General features: G+C 58.6%; 1 protein-coding gene across 1 annotated transcript in view; it reads right to left on the bottom strand.

Annotated features, from left to right (window-relative positions):
• Positions 1–1,140: 1,140 nt before the first annotated feature.
• The window catches only part of LAMA5 (laminin subunit alpha 5), a 67,712-nt gene continuing 51,066 nt past the window's right edge, over positions 1,141–17,786 (bottom strand). Inside the window, exons 42-80 of the mRNA XM_026042062.1 lie at positions 17,599–17,712; positions 17,197–17,324; positions 16,977–17,057; positions 16,096–16,310; positions 15,566–15,666; positions 15,146–15,326; positions 14,431–14,574; positions 14,098–14,249; positions 13,911–14,021; positions 12,894–13,005; positions 12,584–12,754; positions 11,669–11,865; positions 11,444–11,560; positions 11,073–11,227; positions 10,689–10,830; positions 10,339–10,441; positions 10,038–10,151; positions 9,461–9,640; positions 8,971–9,113; positions 8,572–8,757; positions 8,234–8,370; positions 7,614–7,767; positions 7,340–7,473; positions 7,054–7,216; positions 6,494–6,625; positions 5,972–6,123; positions 5,541–5,673; positions 5,273–5,413; positions 5,062–5,192; positions 4,822–4,986; positions 4,610–4,742; positions 4,225–4,382; positions 3,952–4,138; positions 3,467–3,619; positions 3,229–3,388; positions 2,960–3,090; positions 2,669–2,747; positions 2,096–2,224; positions 1,141–1,898 (exon numbers count right to left, since the gene is read on the bottom strand). Coding sequence (XP_025897847.1) covers positions 1,744–1,898; positions 2,096–2,224; positions 2,669–2,747; positions 2,960–3,090; positions 3,229–3,388; positions 3,467–3,619; positions 3,952–4,138; positions 4,225–4,382; positions 4,610–4,742; positions 4,822–4,986; positions 5,062–5,192; positions 5,273–5,413; positions 5,541–5,673; positions 5,972–6,123; positions 6,494–6,625; positions 7,054–7,216; positions 7,340–7,473; positions 7,614–7,767; positions 8,234–8,370; positions 8,572–8,757; positions 8,971–9,113; positions 9,461–9,640; positions 10,038–10,151; positions 10,339–10,441; positions 10,689–10,830; positions 11,073–11,227; positions 11,444–11,560; positions 11,669–11,865; positions 12,584–12,754; positions 12,894–13,005; positions 13,911–14,021; positions 14,098–14,249; positions 14,431–14,574; positions 15,146–15,326; positions 15,566–15,666; positions 16,096–16,310; positions 16,977–17,057; positions 17,197–17,324; positions 17,599–17,712 — 5,574 coding nt within the window. The 3' untranslated portion in view covers positions 1,141–1,743. The remainder of the gene's footprint in view (positions 1,899–2,095; positions 2,225–2,668; positions 2,748–2,959; positions 3,091–3,228; positions 3,389–3,466; positions 3,620–3,951; positions 4,139–4,224; positions 4,383–4,609; positions 4,743–4,821; positions 4,987–5,061; positions 5,193–5,272; positions 5,414–5,540; positions 5,674–5,971; positions 6,124–6,493; positions 6,626–7,053; positions 7,217–7,339; positions 7,474–7,613; positions 7,768–8,233; positions 8,371–8,571; positions 8,758–8,970; positions 9,114–9,460; positions 9,641–10,037; positions 10,152–10,338; positions 10,442–10,688; positions 10,831–11,072; positions 11,228–11,443; positions 11,561–11,668; positions 11,866–12,583; positions 12,755–12,893; positions 13,006–13,910; positions 14,022–14,097; positions 14,250–14,430; positions 14,575–15,145; positions 15,327–15,565; positions 15,667–16,095; positions 16,311–16,976; positions 17,058–17,196; positions 17,325–17,598; positions 17,713–17,786) is intronic.

Genomic DNA, 17,786 nt, shown 5'->3' with positions numbered 1-17,786 from the left:
CTACTGTAGATGGGTATAGATGCTCAGTTAATTCTGAGTGGAAAAGGGGAGGCTACTTTGTTCTTTTGTTGTTTTGCAATGCTGTAAGTTGTAAAAATTATTACAGTAAGTAGCTGTTAATGCTGAGCACGGCGCCAAAGGAGAATGGTCACTRACCTCAAGCTGCCGGCTGCAGTGCTGCTAGGGCGTGTTGCTGACTCACCTCCAACTTGCTGCTCCCCAGGTCGTGTTCTGCAAAGCTGCTGGTTGTTGTCCTGCATGCACTGCTGCGTGGAGGGTCCTGTCCCTGGTGCAGGTCCTCACCGTTGTTAACTCCGTGAGGTTCAACTGCACGAACTTCCAAGCACTAAGAGTGCCGGGAGCAGCCTAGGAATTAGGGCAGCAGCTCCCAGAGAGGGAACTGCTTTTAGCAGATGGAAACCTAGGGTCCCATGCTGATATTTCCTGAGATAGGGATTATTTCTCTTCCAGTTCTATATAAACCTCATGTTTGCTCTTCACTAGTCAAGTGAAAGAGAGTAACATAAAACTTTATTCAACTCCAAAGTATGTACCAGTGATTTACAAAGACCATCTTTAATACTACATCTTAAAAACAGGTCATAATTACATTTAAGATAGACATGTTAAAAACCCATTTTACAATATTTACCCCTCATAAAAAAACAATAAATGATATAAGTTATAAGTCCATTTCAGAAGCAAGATTTTGTCCCCATGTGCCTAGAGATATATATATATATATATACTCACAAATATATATATGATGTGTAAGTGCATGAGTGAACCAGGTGGCTTGGGAGAAAATGGTTTTGATTTCAAGTGAAAACTGCACTACACCAGGAGTGAGTTAAGCCCACCAGGAGAAGGTAACCGTTGGAAGGGCAGGTGAGGGTGAAAAGAACATATCTCAAACCCAACCAGGCTTAGAGGTAATGTTTTCTTTATTTCTTCCCTTTCAAGCAATGCTTTCTTACTTCATACACCAGGACTTTTGTCARTGTGTCTAATGGCACTGAGTGTAACTGCAGAGAGGTAAGAATCGAGGTGTGGCAGTTGTGATATCTTTGCCTCAGCAGTTCTTCCAGCCTGTCTCTTTATTTTATTTTATTTTTTAAATAGTTTTGTATTAATCTGAACAGAAGAGGCTAGTTCTGTAAACAGAGCTGCATCTGGAGGACGCTGCTGCAGAGCGTTTCGCGCAGCAGCGGCAGGTGAACCTGGCGAGACCTTGGGCCCTTAACTACTTCCTTGCACTTGTCACACCCAAGTGACAGAATGACTCCAGTTTGTCCTAATTGCATTTATTATAAAACAGAGGCAGCCAGGAGCAGGAGACAGTCTGGGACTGTTAGTGACAGCCTCAAGTATTCTGTGAACTACAGTTGATGTGCAAGGTAAAGGGAAGGGAGAAAGGAGCAGGGTTTAGGATGCGAGCGCATGGCCCAAGCCCTGCAGAGGACACGAGCCCCGTGTCAGAACAAATCCTGGCTGCTGGGGACGGCATTAGGCAGCCCTAGCTCCTGCTCAGACTTTTTGGTTATTGTTGTAAAGGCTGTTCCTGAGGTTGCCCCTGCTCCCCTTCCCCGGGGGTCCCTCTCTGCCTTTGGCCCCGACGTGTCCCTCAGGCTGGCTCTGCTGCTGCAGATCAAGTGTTCGGGAGCGCCGCTCGTCAGCGCTCGTGCGGGCCGGGCCCGGGGAGCAGTGCAGCTTTCTGTCGTCCAGGCTCCCCCCGAGGTGCGCTCAGAGCTTGGGGCAGCCCTGGAGGCCAACGGCGCCCCTGACCGCGCCGCTGTGCAGCAGGTCCACGGGGCGCCCGTTAAGCCCCAGCTTCCTTACGCAGCCCACGTAGTGGGCGAGGGGCGGCACGGGCCCCGCKCTGCTGCTCGTGGCTGTGTCTGCAAAAGGAGAAATGACCCCGGCGTGAGGCCGGGGCTGCGCACAGGGCCCTGCGGTAGCAGCAGCTCCCTGCATTGCACTGCCTGTGAGCCCCAGGCCTCTTTGGGGTGAGCACAAAGCTCCCCTCCCGCTGCTCTGGGCTCCGTGGGGCTTTGGGCTAGCGCTGTGCTCCGCTCCCCAGCCCTGTCGTACTCACCCGGCAGCCCTCCCAGCTGGAACGTGGCCCTCGCAGCGGCTGCAGGAGGCTGGGGCGTGGGGCCGCAGCCCACGGTGTAGTTCCTCTCTGTGTCCACATCAATCTGGATTATGTTTTTCCTTCTGAGAACTTACAAAGGAATCAATGGTCAGTGCAGCTTCCTCCCCGGGGAGCTCTGCACCTCCCTGACCCTGCATGGGCCCGTGCTTGCCCACCCGACCAGTGCAGAACCAATTTTGCAGCTCTAGATGAGATAAAACACTGATCATAGCTGTAGAATCTGAACTGTTGGGACACAAATTGGGTCAGGTGAGAGGCAACAGGACTCTTGTGCCCTGCAGAAAGTGTTAACAGCAGAAGGAATTGAGGCTGCAACAGGGCACAGGGTACTACTAGGATCAGGTGAAGTGGTTAATTAGAAAATTAGTGGCAGCTACACTCTCCTAAGTTAATTACTTACAGGTGGGAGCTGGACTGGCCTTAAATAGCGGAGGAAGGAGCCCCGGCTCCTCCGTAGGAGCTGGGAGCGGAGCCGCAGGAGCCGAGTGCAGCCGGCCTGGGCTGTCCCCTCACCTGTGATGCGGTGCCAGCGGCCGTCGCAGAGAGGCGGCYGAGTCACCGATGTGGAGAGCTCCCCGGCGCTCGCCATGACCTAGGGCGACACAGACCCACGGATGAGGTTCTGCTCCCAGGTGCAGCTGCAAAATGGGGATCCCCTTCCCACCCTGTGTCCCTCCGGTCAGGCATTCCTGGGAAGCCCCAATGCAGGGGGTGGCTTTGGTGTCACCCCTTCCCCTCCCAGCCCTGGAGGGGCAGGTAGAGCTGAGGGGGTGGCCGGGCACCACCTGGGCCGCCTCCTGCTACCTTTGTCCCATCCATGTGCAGCTGGAGGTCGGGGTTGCTCCTTGTGCCGATGTGGAAGAGGAGGCCAGAGCGGGTGCGGGGACGGACCTCGAGTGTCACCTCCAAGTCCTGCCCGGTCACCACAGCATCACCTGTAGGGAAAACACCACTGCAGAGGAGGAGGATAGGGACAAGGGTCCTTCCATGGGACAAGTCCCTCCCTGCCGGTGTCTGGTTTAGAGCTGCAGCCACCGGGGCCCGCGGGGAGCAGCCCAGGCTGCTGCGGGTACCTAGTGTGACGGAGCCGCCCTCGGCGGAGAAGAAGATGCCGTGTTCCCGGGCTCCCTCGTAGCACGGAGTCACGGCCACAACGTGCGAGGGCGGCCCCAGGGGCCTCCTGTCCAGCTGCAGGTTCTGCAGGCACCCCTTGAAGCTGGAGGCAGACGCAGCCTGCAGGGAGGGAGGCCGGGAATGAGCGCGGAGCGYGCGGGAAGGGCGCAGCCGGAGCGGTGCCGCGGGGCCCCTTACCGGGATGTGAGCGGTGGCTGTCCCGGCTGGCGGCCCCCCCACGTAGAAGGGGGTCCGTGCTAGGAAGGGTCCCGCGTTGGGCACGGCGGCCTCCTGGGCTCGCAGCCCGTCGATGACCAGCTGGGCTCGGCTCTGGTCGCGGCTGAAGAAGACCTGTGGAGACCAGAGGATAGGGCTGGGGGGGCAGGTGCAAGAGGACACTGCATGGGGTGCAGAGGGGACACAGGGGCACCCATGGGTCCTGATATGAGGTGGATGCAAACCCCCAGGTGTCCTCAGCTGGGAGGTTTGGCCAGCCCCAGTGCTGCARCCGCTGCTCCCTTTGCTCCAGCTCATGTGCAGCTGGGACCAAGGCCCAGGGAAGGGCTGAGCTGACGTGACGGCGATGGCCGAGCTGCAGGAATTGCCTCCTGAGCTGCAGGAATTGCCCCCCACGAGCAGCAGCAGCCAAACRCGGAGGAGGTCGAGCGCGGGCCGCTGCTCACCGTGTGCCACCGCCGGTCCCGGTACTTGTCCTTGCTGCGCAGGCGCAGCCGGCGCCCGCCGAGCTCCGCCAGGAGCACGAAGCGCCCGTTGGAGACCAGCAGCGCCAGGAAGGCGCCCTGCTCGCCGGCGACGTAGAAGAGCAGCCCGTTGGAGGAGCCCAGCTTCACCTCCAGGGAGAAATAGGACCTGCGGGGAGAGCAGCCGCGCTCGGAGCTCCTCGTCCTCCTGCCGGTGCCCGACTCCAYGTGGGGCCGGCCCAGGGGGAGCCTCACCTGCTCCGGAAGGAGGCCGGGATCTCCGCAAACTCCCAGCGGCTGCTTGGGGACCCTCCGAACTGGAAGGAGCCCCTGGCCGCGCGGGGCTGCGGGTGCAGCTGGCAGCCGCTGTCCCTGTCGTGGCGCCGGTCCTTGGAGGCGGCTTTGCCCGGAATCTGGGTGAAACGAGCCCAAAATGGGGTGAGGGGGACAGGGCCAGGCACAGCTCTGCTGCATGGGGCAGGGACACGCCAGCACGGCCAGGCAAAGCAGAGAGGGGCAGCAAGACCCACGGCGGGCAGAGGGACAGGGRGCTGTGGGTGTCACAGGCAGGGACAGCAAGGGAGGGAACTGGCAGGGGGGATGGAGAGATGGCAGGAGCTGCGGGTTGCCAGGCCGGTACCTTGGGTTTCCGCCTGCCCTTCCCGGAGGGGACGCGGAGCTGCTGCGGCCGCTCCCCCCAGGGGCAGCTCATGGTGACGTTGACGCTCCGCACGTTCTGCTGCAGGTCCACGACCGCCTGCGGCTCCAGCTTCCTGCAGCGCCGGGAAGGGGGGTCACGGGGACGCCGCGGGGAGCCGGAGCGGCTCCAGCCCCGCACCCCGCGGCACCCACCGCTTCACGAAGACGTTGCTGATGCAGCCRCTGAGGTTGCGGCGGGCGCCGGGCTCCGGGGAGCCCCCGAGCTGGAAGAGGCCCTGGCCGTCGTGGCGCCGCTGCCGCCGCCGCCCCGCGCCCGCCGCCGCCTCCTGCAGCTCGTCGTCCACGTAGAGCCGCAGCCTGYGGGGACGGCGGCGGCCTGAGCGGGYGCCCGGCGAGCGGCGGTGGCACCGGGCGCGTGCGGGCAGGACCTACCCGTGCGCGTCGCTGTAGAAGGCCACGTAGTGGGTCCTGCCGTCCGCGTACGTGTCGCTGGTGGTGAGTTCGGCTCCCAGCATGGTCAGGGCCAGCTGGCCGCCCGTGAGGGACACCTGGCAYGTCCCCTCCTGGCAAGGGCACGGGCCGTGAGCGCGGGGCAGCCCGAGGAGGGGGACGAGCCCCYGCGGTGCCCTGCCGGGGGGCCCACCTGGGTGCTGTGCTGGTAGAGCAGCCCCTCGCGCTGGCTCGTGCGGAAGCTGAAGCCGCTGTAGAAGTCCCGCAGCTGCGGCACGTTCCGCAGGGACAGYGTCAGGTAGCCGTGGCCGTGGAGGCTGACGGAGCGAGCCACCTGCGAGGACACGGCGGGACGGGACGTGAGAGGGACCCGCCGGCCCCTGCACGTGCCGCTGAACCTTGTGGTGCAGTGGACCCCTGGAAGGGGGGACGGCGGCAGGACAACCCTGCGTTCAACCTACCAGGAGGTCGGAGGTGCAGCCGTAGCTCACGCCCACGGTGCTCATGCGCTTCAGGTCCACGTACTTGCCGAGAGCCTTCAAGCCCTTCATGCAGCCCCGGATGGGCCCTCCCGTGGGGAAGAGCGCTTTCAAGCTGCGGGAGAGGCAGGCGGTGGCACCAGRCTGGCCCACGGTCCCCTTCACACCCAGCACCCACGCGGGACCACAACACTTGGAGCATCTCTGGCGCCTCAAGCACGAGGCTGCTCCAAAGCACCTAGTACTGCCAAGGAGGGCTCAGTGGCACCCGGGAGCAGCTTGTCCCTCATGGCTACAGGCTGGAAAAGCTCCCGGGAGCTCTGCAGGGATCCCACCGGCCGCCTGGGATCTGGACTCTCCCACCCTGGCTCCGTGTCCTCATTCCCGCGGTGCCYGCGTGGGGCTGGGCGCACCTGGGGGGCAGCAGGGCGGGCGGCACGCCGCCCAGGTAGTAGGAGACRGCGTTCTCCAGCGAGTTCTCCTGCTCCACCATGAAGATGGTGAGCCGCTCCAGCCGCACCAGGATGCGCTTCTTATTGTTCATCTTCAACAGGAAAATCTGGATCTGGAGGCGGAGGGGAAACTTCTTCTCAAGCTTCTATCTCAAAAGACCACAGAGTGTCTCCAGCCTGCAGCTGGGGTGAAAAAAACCCAGGAGGGAAGCCCAGGGCCTGCAGGCTACAACTCTCCCCTCCAAATGGGGATCTGGGTATCCCATGTGTCCTGTGGGTGCACAGCACTGGGGGAGATGGTGCCGAGAGCCAGCACAGGAGCTGCAGCCAGGAGGAACCTCCTCCTGGAGGTTTCTGGAGGAACCAGGAGGAACCTGGCTGCATCCATCCCAACTCTGGGGATGGACGGGGAGCCCATGCGGAGCCCCGCAGGGCAGCACAGAGCCGGGCCGGCCGCATCGCCGCTCTCCGCGCGCTCCTTACCGCCTGGTTGGAGGYGCTGCCGATGGCGAGCGACAGGGAGGTGTTGCTGGGCTTTGCCATCTCCAGGCCGCCGCTGAAGTCGTAGTAAAGCACCAGCTTCCCGTCYCGGATGGCCAGACACAGGAACTGGCCCTGGGGGAGACAAGGTGGGTGCTCAGGCCCTGCTGCTGAGCCCACAAGAGCAGGAGCGGGTCCTGCCTCTGCTGCCTTGGCTCCAGGTGCAGAGATGATCCTGATGGGAGATATCCTTGGAAAGGGCAGCCCTTGGGTGGGAAATGCCCCATGCAGCTACCATGGATGGRAAACACCCCTTGCAGGACCACCTGCCCCAACAAGGCTGGCTGTGAAGGCTGGAGGTGCATGGATGCTCTCGGAGCTAAAGGGAGTCTCTCCAGCACTGGACAAACTCTTCCCCCTATCTGATTCCCTGAACTAGAAACACCCGGATGGGATTTGTCCTGGGAAGCCTCAATCCAGCCCTCAGGAGAGCTGGGCTAGGCCCAGGTGAGGGACCAAGGCTCCCTGGAGGTCCCATGTGGAACAGGGGAGCTGGCACCTGCCTCRTTCTCCAGGAAGAAGATGATGCCGTTGTAGGAGACCACCCGGATCTCCTGCTCAAAGCGCTTGGTGGTGCCAAACTGGCTCTCAAACTTGATCTCTGCGTAACCGGTGCCATCAAAGTAGGAGCCGTCTGTCAGCCAGGGGTCTCCTGTGGACTTGGACCTGAGCCACGGGAAGAGAGGGGATGAAGCATCACTGTCCATGCTGCCCCGGGACAACCAAGGATGGGGATAATCCCCATTTCTGGAGGCAGGAGCGGCCCTAACCCTGGGCAGGGGATCCTACCTGGCGCAGGGCTTCTCCACAGAGGTATCCAAGTGGAAGGTGCGCTGGAAGTTGTACAGACTCACGACCTCTTCGTTGAGCGTGTCCAGCTCCAGGCACCCGCGGTAGTTGGGGTAGCGCAAAGTGGGAGGGGGCTGGGAACAAAYCCGACCAGTTGGTGCAAGTTTGCTCCTGGCTTCCCCATAACACACAGGATCTCCCCCCAGAGCCCCCAAGGGTCCTGCTGAGGTCTCAAAACCCCCATTTCCCTCCCTGCTCCCCGTGCCCATCTCACCGTGAAGCTTGAGGGGTAGCCGCCCACGTAGAAGACCACGTTGCGTGGGTCCAGGTTGAGCAGCCCCTGCTCCCCCTTGGCAACGCTGTCGCCCTTGGTCTCGTGCACCATCTGCCTCTCCACGATCACCGACATGTGTCCGTACTGCAGGATCCTGCGGCAGGGAGGGACCATCAGGAYGAGTCAGGAGCCTCAAGGAGGACCAACCCTGCTCTTCCCTAGGACAAAAGCCTCCTTGCTGCAGACTTGATGGACATCTTCATCTCTCCTCTCCCACAGGTGCTTTCCAGCCTCTCTGTGACCTGGTAGCACCATTTCCTGATGGAGTTTTGGGGATTTTTGGAGATCTCCACATCATCTCTACAAGCTGCSTGGGCCTGGATTTGTACCACCCACATCAGCTGCTGGGACAGTTCTCCAACAGAATTGCTCAGCATTTTCCCGCGAAAGCCTTTCTCCTGCTCTTCTTCCCCTCCTGAACTCCTGCTGTGTTTTTGGCAGCCACTGTACTTCTCCCTGGGGGGGTGGACCACTCGTTTGTTTTTCCTGCATGAATGTCCTTCAGAAGAGCCTGGAGAGCCTCAGAAGAGCCATGGTCAATGACTGCCTCTATCTCCTACCTGTTGATGCTGATGGTGGCAAACTGCTCCCCGATCTCCTCATCRACGGTGAGGGAGGCCGGGTCCTCGTCTCCCAGCTTGTAGACCCACTGCACTTTGTGGTCCTTGAGCACGATGCCCAGGTAGTCTCCGGAGGCCTGAATGAAGGGAATRCTCGAGGTTGGTGCTCAAGCCCTCCAGGATGGGCACGAGTGTCAAGTGGTGGCTCCTCTGATAGGATATGGGGATGAAGGCTGCACGTGTGGCTCCTGTGTGCCTGGTGCAGAGCGAGGCCGGGCCAACCCCGCTGTCTTCCCCATTGCTGTGTCCTCCTGCCCTGCTCGAGGGCCCCGTCTCACCTCTCGGCTGCCCAGGTAGAGCACGAAGCGCCCGTCCTCCGCGCTGTCCTGGCGCCGCTGCCGGCTCTTGGGCTCGGGGTTCTGGATGTAGAACTTGAGGGAYGTGTAGGCTGCCAGGTCCTGCAGGTTGCTGGGCATGCGGACCTGCACGCCCGAGCTGCCGTTGAACTTCATGGGGACTTTCACCTGCAGAGAGAGAAACCCAACCCCACAGGGCTGAACGTGTTGCCCTCCCCTTCCAGCTCTGCACAAAGCCCTTCTGGACTTCGTATGTGAAAAAGGGAAGCTGCCTGGAAACCCCAGAGCTTCTCTGTACTCACGTCCTGCCCTTGTACTTGTCCTTCTGCAACCCAAGCCCCTGACCCGGTGCTCTGCAGCTCTCCTGCTCCCGTGACCCACCTTGCTGGCCGCGTTCCTCGCCTGCGTGATGAGCTGCCGGATCCGCACGATGTTCTCCGACACGGTGGCGTTCTTGTTCCTCCTGTTCTCCAGGCTGCTCAGCTTCCCCAGCAGCAGCGGGATGGTGCTTTCCAGGCTGGACACTGCGTCGGAGAGGAGGAGCCAGGGTTTATCAAGGTTAGTGGGGCATGTGGAGCAGGGGGAATTTTGAGATATGCAAAACTAAGCAGTGGCCATTGGAATCTGAGTCACAGAATCATCCCCTAAAACCATTAGCCTCTGGTTGGTAGATTGTGAAAATATTCCAGTGTGTGCAAATCCCTGCAGTAAACACATAGGCAACACTGCAGGGTGAGGGAATAAGACAAAGGGGTAGGTTGAGGCACCCAGTCTTAGCTCCCAAAGCGAGGTGCTTGCTGAGGACAGGCCTGGCTGTGTGCTGACGGATTCCGAGCTCGGTCCCAGCAGGCCCAGCAAGCCCAGTGCTCACCAGACTTCCTGGCATCCTGCACCRCCCGGTTCAGGTCTTCGCTTCGCAGATCTCCGTATTGGTCCTTCCACTCATCCACRTTCTTCTTCATGGTGTTCAGTGTATCTTCCACTCTCGCAGCTGTTTCATTGGCCTCGGCTGCCGCTGCTTTGGCATTCTGGATTGCCTCCTTTGTGTCCTCTGTAAGGAAAGGAGGAAAAAGTCTGGGTTGAACAGGTGAGAGGAGGAAAAGTCCAGCTTGCAACTGGGGTCAGCTGCATGCCAGCCGTCCTGAGGAGACCCAGGCTGAGGGGCTTGCAGGAACGGTGCTGGGAGACCTCTGCACACTCAGGTGCAGGAACACGTGTGCTCATTCACCTAAAGCAGTGGGGCTCCACATAAAATGATACTGACCCTCTCTTCACCCATGCTCAAAGTCCAGTCCTAGGCACAGTTCCCCTCCCTCGAGAGGGGAGGGTGTAGATACCAAAGGGGTTTATAGGGACTTAGAAGAGGGCAGGCTGTGGAGCTCCAAGGAGCATGTGGGTCATGGTCTAGTGTACAGAGGGGGAACAGGAGCAGCTGCCCCAGGACAAACCTTGATCCCTGCCCAGCATGTCTTGCACGGACTGCAGCTGGCTCAGGAGCTGCTCCTTCTTCACACGGAGGTCGGTCAGTTTGTCCTTGGCCGTCTGCAGAGTGCCTCTAATAGCTGCAATTAAATGTATAAACAAATAAGCTGTGTGTTGGGCCTCAGTTCAGCCCAAAGGACATCACACCCTGCTACTTGTACCCACAGCCACCCCAGCCAGCCCTAACTGCTCTCTCTGCCCAGGGATCTGCTGCAGTTTCTGCCCTCTGCCCAACCTCCTCGTGTCTATGCAAGGAGCTGCTCTCACCCCCGTTGAGTCTTCTCTGCTCTCTCTCCACAGCCTCTTCAAGGTTGCTGCTGTTCTTCTTCAGCTCTTTGGAGATGGCCCCGAGGTTTTCCGACATGACGTTCTATAAAACAAACATGGGACAGAGCCTGAGAGTCTGGAAGAAGAAATCAAGCCCCTGRTCTTCCAGCTGTGCTGCTGGGCTGGGACAGGTAAACAGCCCTGGACTAAGGGACACCAAACCCCAGCAGTCTGGCCCTGGAGAGATGCTGTTCTCCAGCAAAAGGTTGGTATATGTTGGTATAAAAAGCCACGCGGCTGTTGAGGGGACAAAAAGGGTTGGATTTTGCTCATCCGCGCGYGGCACATACCATCAAGGCCTCGCTGGCCGCCTCGTTGGCATCGTGGGCAGCTCGCTCGGCTTTTTTCACAGCTTCGATGATGCTGGCGTAGGCGTTGGAGGCGTCGACCGCTCGCTGGATGAAGCCGTCCTGGTTCGTGCCCTGGATAATGCTGTGGTTGAAGATGAAGCCGTCAGGCCCTTGTAGACAGCTCAAGGTGAGCTCCTRTCCATGTCCCAGGGTCAAAGCCTTTCAGGCTCCACGCTAAAGCCCTGGAGGTTGCACCCTTTTCAGTGGGGCAAGCCCCACGGACAGAGCTGTGCCTGGGCTGGGGCTCTCTGTGCCAGGCCAGAGGGCTGGCTGATGGCTCAGGGCTTCCCAACAGAGCCACAGGGAGCCAGGTGGGGTCATTACCTGGACAGGTTCCTTGAGAGCTCGTCCAGGAGCCGGGCGTGCTCCTCAGCCTGTTCTACCACTGGGATCTTGCTGCTGGCCGGGGAGAACTTCTTCACTCGCTCCGTCAGAGGCAGCTTGGCCCCATCCAGCAGGGCTGCCAGCTTCTCGTACTCCTGCAAGGACTCGGGTCACTCCTGAGGGCCACTTGCTGCCTGCCCACTGCTGCAGGGAGGTGTGGACATCCCTGCAGGGCTGGTCACCTGGACCAGAGCAGTGCCAGGGTCGCTCTGTGCTCCCCCTTTCCTTCCTCCTTCACCCACCCGTGGTCAGCAGCTGTGCGATCCCATTGCTCCCACGCTCTGTGGTCAGGCTGGAGCACCATCACTCACCTCCTTCGCACTCTCCATCTTCTGCAGGAAGCTGGAGACCTGTGCCAGCGAGTCCTTGGCCATCCTCAGGGTGTCCTGCACCAGCCCATACTGCTTCTGGAGTTCAGAGCTCCTTTGCTAGACACACAGATGTGGAGTTAGGAGCCAGAGACCCTAGGACWGGCCCATCCTAACTGCACTTGTACCACATGGCTGTACAGGGTCACTTGGGGAAGGAAGATCTACCTGACTCTCCTCCAGGTTGTTGCGATTGAGGCTGTTCAAGTCCTCTGTCTGCCGGGTTTTATTCACGGCCTCGTTGAGGGCATCGCGGAGGTCCATGAGCTCAGAGCTGTGCTGAGCCAGCCGCTCTTGGATGCTCTTCACCAGGTCCTGGTTGGCCTCCCAGCGGGTGTACAGCTCGTTCCTCACGCGATGCAGCACTGAGGACAGAGGAGACAAGACCTGTTTCTAATCTCTTCTCTTGTGCTGAAGGTGTCTCTCTGTGTCTGTGCTGCAGATAAGMCCAATTCTGGTCTCAGTTTGCAGGTATTAATCCAGAAGAGATGGTCCTTTCTTCTCCCTCAGCCTGCACAGTGTAAGACCTTATGCAGCATCATCTCCAAACTCACAACATTAGTTTGAGAGAGAGAGCATCTCCTTCAGAAAAAACACCCAGCTGTGACTGAAAGGCTCCAAGCGATGGACAACAACAAGCTAAGGGTGATTCTAGTGCTTCACCACTGATAATTTTCATTAGAAACAAGCAGCATTTTTTAACAGCCTAGCTTTTGGTTACTAAATTATATTGTGTCCCCATGGCACCTGGTGCACACAGTTACACAGCAGGGCTTTGTTTGGACCAGAATCTGTCCCCTTGCTTCCTGCTAGAGATGCCCTCAGGGTCGTGGGCCTGGCATCCAAGCTGGGTGGGTGGTGATATCCCTGCTCTTGTCCTCAACAGCTCTACTGGGCAGTGAACACAGGGGAACAAGAGGACATTCAGTCGTATCAATACGTGACGMATATGTAATGACAAGAATACCTATTTCTAAGTGTTGTCACCTTTTCATCAAACAGAACTATCCAGCTATTATAATCAAGGGCAATTTAAAAAAACAAACAAAAAAATCCCCCACAAAATCCCAGAGCCAGACTCACACTTCTGAGCCTCCTCATGCTCGTGCCTTGCCAGTGCTTCCTGGCTGCCAAAGCCCCGCTCCTTCATCTCCTTCAGCATCCTGTCCACCTCGGCCATCTTCTGCCGGAACTCCTCGGTGGACGTGGTGCTGGCGTTTGCTGTCCCAAMCTCGGCCATCTGCTGCAGCAGGTCTGCAGGAAAATCCAGCATCTCCGTTACGTTCATGTTCCCCCTTCCTTTTCCCCAGGGAAGCAGTGCTGCTTGCAAAGCACAATCATGGTGTTCCCAGCAAGAAGAAACCCACCAAGCAGATACTTCTTTACTACCTACCTGCAATGCTTCTCTGGATGTTTTGGATATCTAGCAGGAGCTGCTCCCCTCTCCGGTAAGTGTCTCTTGTGTGCTGCTCTAAATGGTTTGCTTCTCTTTGAGTCATTGTCATCTACAACACAAAATCCTGGTTTAACTGAAGCATGAGATTACGTTCAACATGGTCTGTCAGACAGGGAGGGCATGTAGCACCCAGAGGATGTGCTGGCTTTGGGAAGGTGCTGTTTTGAGCTCCCAGAACTAAGTTGTATCTCCTGCAAGAGCCCGCCCTGTGCTGCTCTCCTACGATGTCTTTAGAGATACCTTATTTACCACACGTGCATCCTAAGGCCRTCCCTTGCCTCTAGCCCAGCCCTAGAGCCTGGAGGCAGACGAGTGAGTCTGAGCAGGAGACAGAGCCTGGGTTGTTGGGTCGGGGCTGCTCAGACCTTGCACACTCCTGGACAGAGGTGGCATTTGTGTAGCTGCCCAAGGGATGCACGCCATCCTGAAGAAACGTTTGTCTTTCACGTAGATAAAAACCAATGGCTCAAATSCTGCTCATCTTATAATTTCTCTGAAGGCACAGTTGGTATTTCTTCATACTGACCCTTGCAAAAAAACGCTCTTACACAGAGCCCTCCAAAGACTGCTATGACAAAAAAGGTCAATTCTCCTGCTGTGACAGGGCCAGGGCTCTGCTGGCTGCACTCAGGACAAACCCAGCCATTCACATCTTCCCTAGATTCTCCTTTTTTATAAAGGATGTGTTATGGAATTTATCTTCAACCACTTAAAGCTGGAGCTGCCTCTAAAGAGGTAATAAATCAAGACATGACCAAGCCCTCCAAGGGACCAATSCACATAACCTAGCTCAGGCACATGAGTAAGAAGCTCCGATGCCCAGAGCTTAGTGCTGGGCTGGGCAGGTGGTCCAGTCCATTTGAGCTAGGTTCCTCATGGCCATCAAAGCCCTCGTTTTTGGTAAAAGGAGAGATTTATACTCCAGCAAGAGGAGGAAGCTGAGGAGCATCCTACTTTGTGCTGCAGTGCRTTCAGGTCCTGCGTGAGGTCCACGTTCTCGTCCTCCAGCTCGTCCACCCGTTGCCTGATCTTGCCTTGGGCTCGCTGGTACTCACGCAGGTGGCTCTATGAGAAAGGGTGAAAAATCAGGCAAACGGGCAAGGAAAAGCAGGCAGGAGCAGTGGTAAAGCCTTGCGCGTACCGTGACGGTGGCCATGGTGTTGTTGAAGCCGTGCAGGCGAGCCCAGGCGATGGAGCTGGCGTTCAGGTTCACCAGCTGGCCCCGAATGGAGGGGAAGGACGTCTCGATGCTCTGCAGGTCTTCGAGCAGGAGCAGGACACAGCTGTCACACACTGGTGGGGACAGGAGCAGTGAGCAGAGAGCCCCTCCTGGCTGCCCTCGCACCCTCCCTGTGCCAACAGGAGGGATGGAGCCTCCAGCTCCAGCCAGGCCACTAATCCCACTACSAATGAAGCCAGCACGTCTGGGCAGACAGAGAGGAGGAGGAGGGAGATGTCGCAGCAGGATACCGACCTTCGCACCTCATGCTGTCCGGGCCATTTGCCACGAGCACCTCGTGCTTCTGCAGGCACACGTCGCACTGCTTCCCTGCTAGCCCGTTGGGGCAGGTRCACTCGCCCGTGCGCGGGTCGCAGGAGCCACCTTTGCACTCGCACTCTGCCGGCAAGAGAAGTGACTTAGAAACGTGGCACTTGAGCCAGGAAAAGAGGGCACAGCAAAACATCACCATTATTCTCTCTTTGCACCATTGGTTATGATCTCTCCTGTCCCTTCCCCAATAAAGCTGMTCAAACTATGGCATGCATGAGAGGACAGCAGTTATTGAATTTGATTCTAAAAAGCATCGACTCTGTACAGATTTCCTGTGTTAATGATTTTTCCACTCTACTCTGGCCTTGTTAGGTCACCGCTGGACCAGAATGTCCAGTTTGGGTCTTTCCAGTTSAAGAGAGACCCTGAAAAACAGGAAAGGGGCTTGTGGAGTGTCACCGAGTGCTTTGCAAAAGTTGCCTCCTGGGACATCCTGCCTGGATATGGGAAATTCCTTATCATGAGAACAGCTGATCATCTTTTCTTTCCCCACAAAGGTTGGTGGGAGGAAGACAGCAGCGGTCCGTGCCAGGCTGGAAGGGGAGCAGGGGGTGGATCTATTCCAGCTGTGCAGCAGCCTCTCTGCTCACCCACAAGGTTTCAACCCCGAAACACGCGCGGGATGCGAGGGACTCACTTGTGCATCCGCGGGGGCCGAAGCCCCAGTAGCCGGGGGCGCAGTGCTGGCAGCGGGCGCCGCTCACGCCGGGCAGGCAGCTGCACTGCCCCGTGTGCGCGTGGCACCGCGGCCCCGCGGCGCCCTCGCCGCACTCGCACGGCCGGCAGCCCGAGCAGCCCTTGAAGCCGTAGTAGCCATCCTAGGGAAAAGCAGCGCGTTCGGCTCCCCGCTCGGCCCAGGGACACGGGACCCAGCCCTCAAAGCGCTTGGACACCCCCAAAATTTAGACCAGCAGGGCAAGGAGGGGGAGCTGCACCAAGGGATCGTCACTGACCCCAAATGCATCAATCCCCCAGCTTGGTGGCCCCGCACTGCAGCCAGGCCATCCTCCCTGTCCCCAGTGTGGCCACCCCGTGTCCGGCCACGCAGGGCCCTCACCTCGCAGCGGTCGCAGTGCTGGCCCGTCACACCAGGCTTGCAGAAGCACTGGCCGGTTTGCGGGTGGCAGGAGTCGGTCCCGCAGGGCGAGCAGTGACACTCTGCCAGGGAGAAGCACAGCCCGTTACACGGAGCACTCACAGGAGCAACCGGCCGCCCGCAAATCCCCCTGTTCCTGCTGGGGATCCCTATTTTCTACCTGTCCAGCACAATTAGAACAAACCCAGGCCTTCTCCTCTCCTGGATCTCAATCGGTGTTGGGAACGCCTCGTGCAAAGCTATGCTCCAAGGGGAATGATGCCTGGGAACGAGCTGCTTGGGTTGAGCCTGCTCCAGCCTGGGGGCAGCTTAGAGGTGGCACATAGGAGCTTACAGAGCTGTGGTCCTGAGGGGCAAGAGTTTGGAGTTCTTCTTCACTTAGCAGTGTTATGTGGCCTGCACTTCCTCCAGACAACACACAGAAGCGCTAAGGGGCTGTACGTGCCCACGCTCCATCCCCCCGCCCGCCCTCGCACCCACTCCGTGCTCACGGGTGCAGTTCTTGGCCACCACGGCGTCCCCGTAGTAGCCGGGCGCGCAGACGTCGCAGCGCGCGCCGGCCGTGTGGTGCATGCAGCCCGCGCAGGCGCCCGTCAGCGCGTCGCAGCTGCTGAACAGCATGTTGGGGTCCGTGTTGCCGCTGCACTCGCAGGGCTGGCACGAGCTGCCGATCACCAGCGGATTGCCGTAGTAGCCCGGGGCACATCTGCAGAAACACGGCGTGTTAAAGCACGGGGAAGGAACAGACCCCCAGTAACACGTTACAGCAGCAGCAGGGACATTAAGSGGGGGGACATTAAGAGAGTAGGCTGAAAGGGACTGAAATAAACCYTGTGAAGCACTCGGGTCGGAATCAACCCCTTCCCTGCAGTTTCTTGAGAGGCTGAGTGAGCTGGGCCTTTTTTCTCTGGAGAAGAGACGGCTCAGAGGGGATATGATTAATATGTATAAGTTCAGGAAGGGAGAATGCAGGGAGGAAGGGGACAGGCTGTTCTCACTGGTGGCCAGCGATAGGACGAGGGGWAATGGCCACAAGCTGAAACACAAGAAGTTCCGTCTCCAGGTGAGGAGGAACTTCTTTACTGTTAGGGTRACAGAGCAGTGGAACAGGCTGCCCAGGGAGGTTGTGGAGTCTCCTACTCTGGAGGTCTTCAAAACCCGCCTGGATGCCACCCTGTGCCACATGCTCTAGGTGTGCCTGCTTGAGCAGGAAGGTTGGACTAGATGATCTGTAGAGGTCCCTTCCAACCTTAAATATTCTGAAAATATTCTGAAATATTCTGAAATATTCTAGGACAACTTTTCTGCAGCTGTGGGGCCTGTCCTGGTTAGAGGGGTCCCAGCCCAGAGCCGCCGGGGCCATCGCTCTCACCGCTCGCAGTTGGCTCCGGCGTAGCCGGGCTTGCAGAGACACTGGGTGCCGGAGCCCTTGTGCACGCAGCCAACGGCGAAGCTGCAACGACAGCAGGGACACGGCGGAGCGGTCACCCCAGCCGTGCAGAGCCACGGCAGCCGGCTGGAGCCAGCTCACACACGTGGCGCTTACTGGGACACCCAGATGCCAGCAGTGAATCCCATCCGAGGGCACTTACTTGTTGGAGGCGACCGACAGAGGACACGGGCACCCGACGCACTGCAGGAGCCCCTCGGCCGAGCGGCTGCCCACGTAGCCGTCCTTGCAGCGCTCGCAGTGCTCGCCCTCCGTGTTGTGCTGGCAGTTCTGCAAGGACACGGGYGGCTATGCACTCAGCAGGGACGGGAGAGGACGGGGGCTTAGGGCAGACAATTCCCTGTCTGATAACTGGACCCTTGGATCCTCCTTCTCTCCCAGGACTCACTTTCTCCCCAAGCTGACCCAGAGCCAGGACCCCCCCAAAATGGCACATGCAGCTAATGCCCCTGGTCAGGCAGGGTCTACATGCACAGAACCTTTCAATCACATGCTGCAGCCGTTCCAGATCCAGATATCCGCACTCCACTGGGTATTTACTTACCAGGCATATCCCGGACCCTGGCAGGCACTGGTCTGAGTGGCCATTGCAATGACACGGGATGCATTTTCCCAGAAAGAGCCCCTTGGTGTCCCTGTAGTAACCTGGAGCACATTCCTAGGGAAAAGGAGAAAGAAAGAGAGATGGAAAAAAAAAAAAAAAAAAAAAAGAAAAAAGGATGAGAGCCTCTG

Source organism: Nothoprocta perdicaria, unplaced genomic scaffold (assembly GCF_003342845.1).
Source record: "Nothoprocta perdicaria isolate Ctin4 unplaced genomic scaffold, notPer1 scaffold_3, whole genome shotgun sequence".
Lineage (NCBI taxonomy): Eukaryota > Metazoa > Chordata > Aves > Tinamiformes > Tinamidae > Nothoprocta > Nothoprocta perdicaria.
Note: the sequence above shows the minus strand (reverse complement) of the source record. Positions and strands in the feature narration are given on the sequence as shown.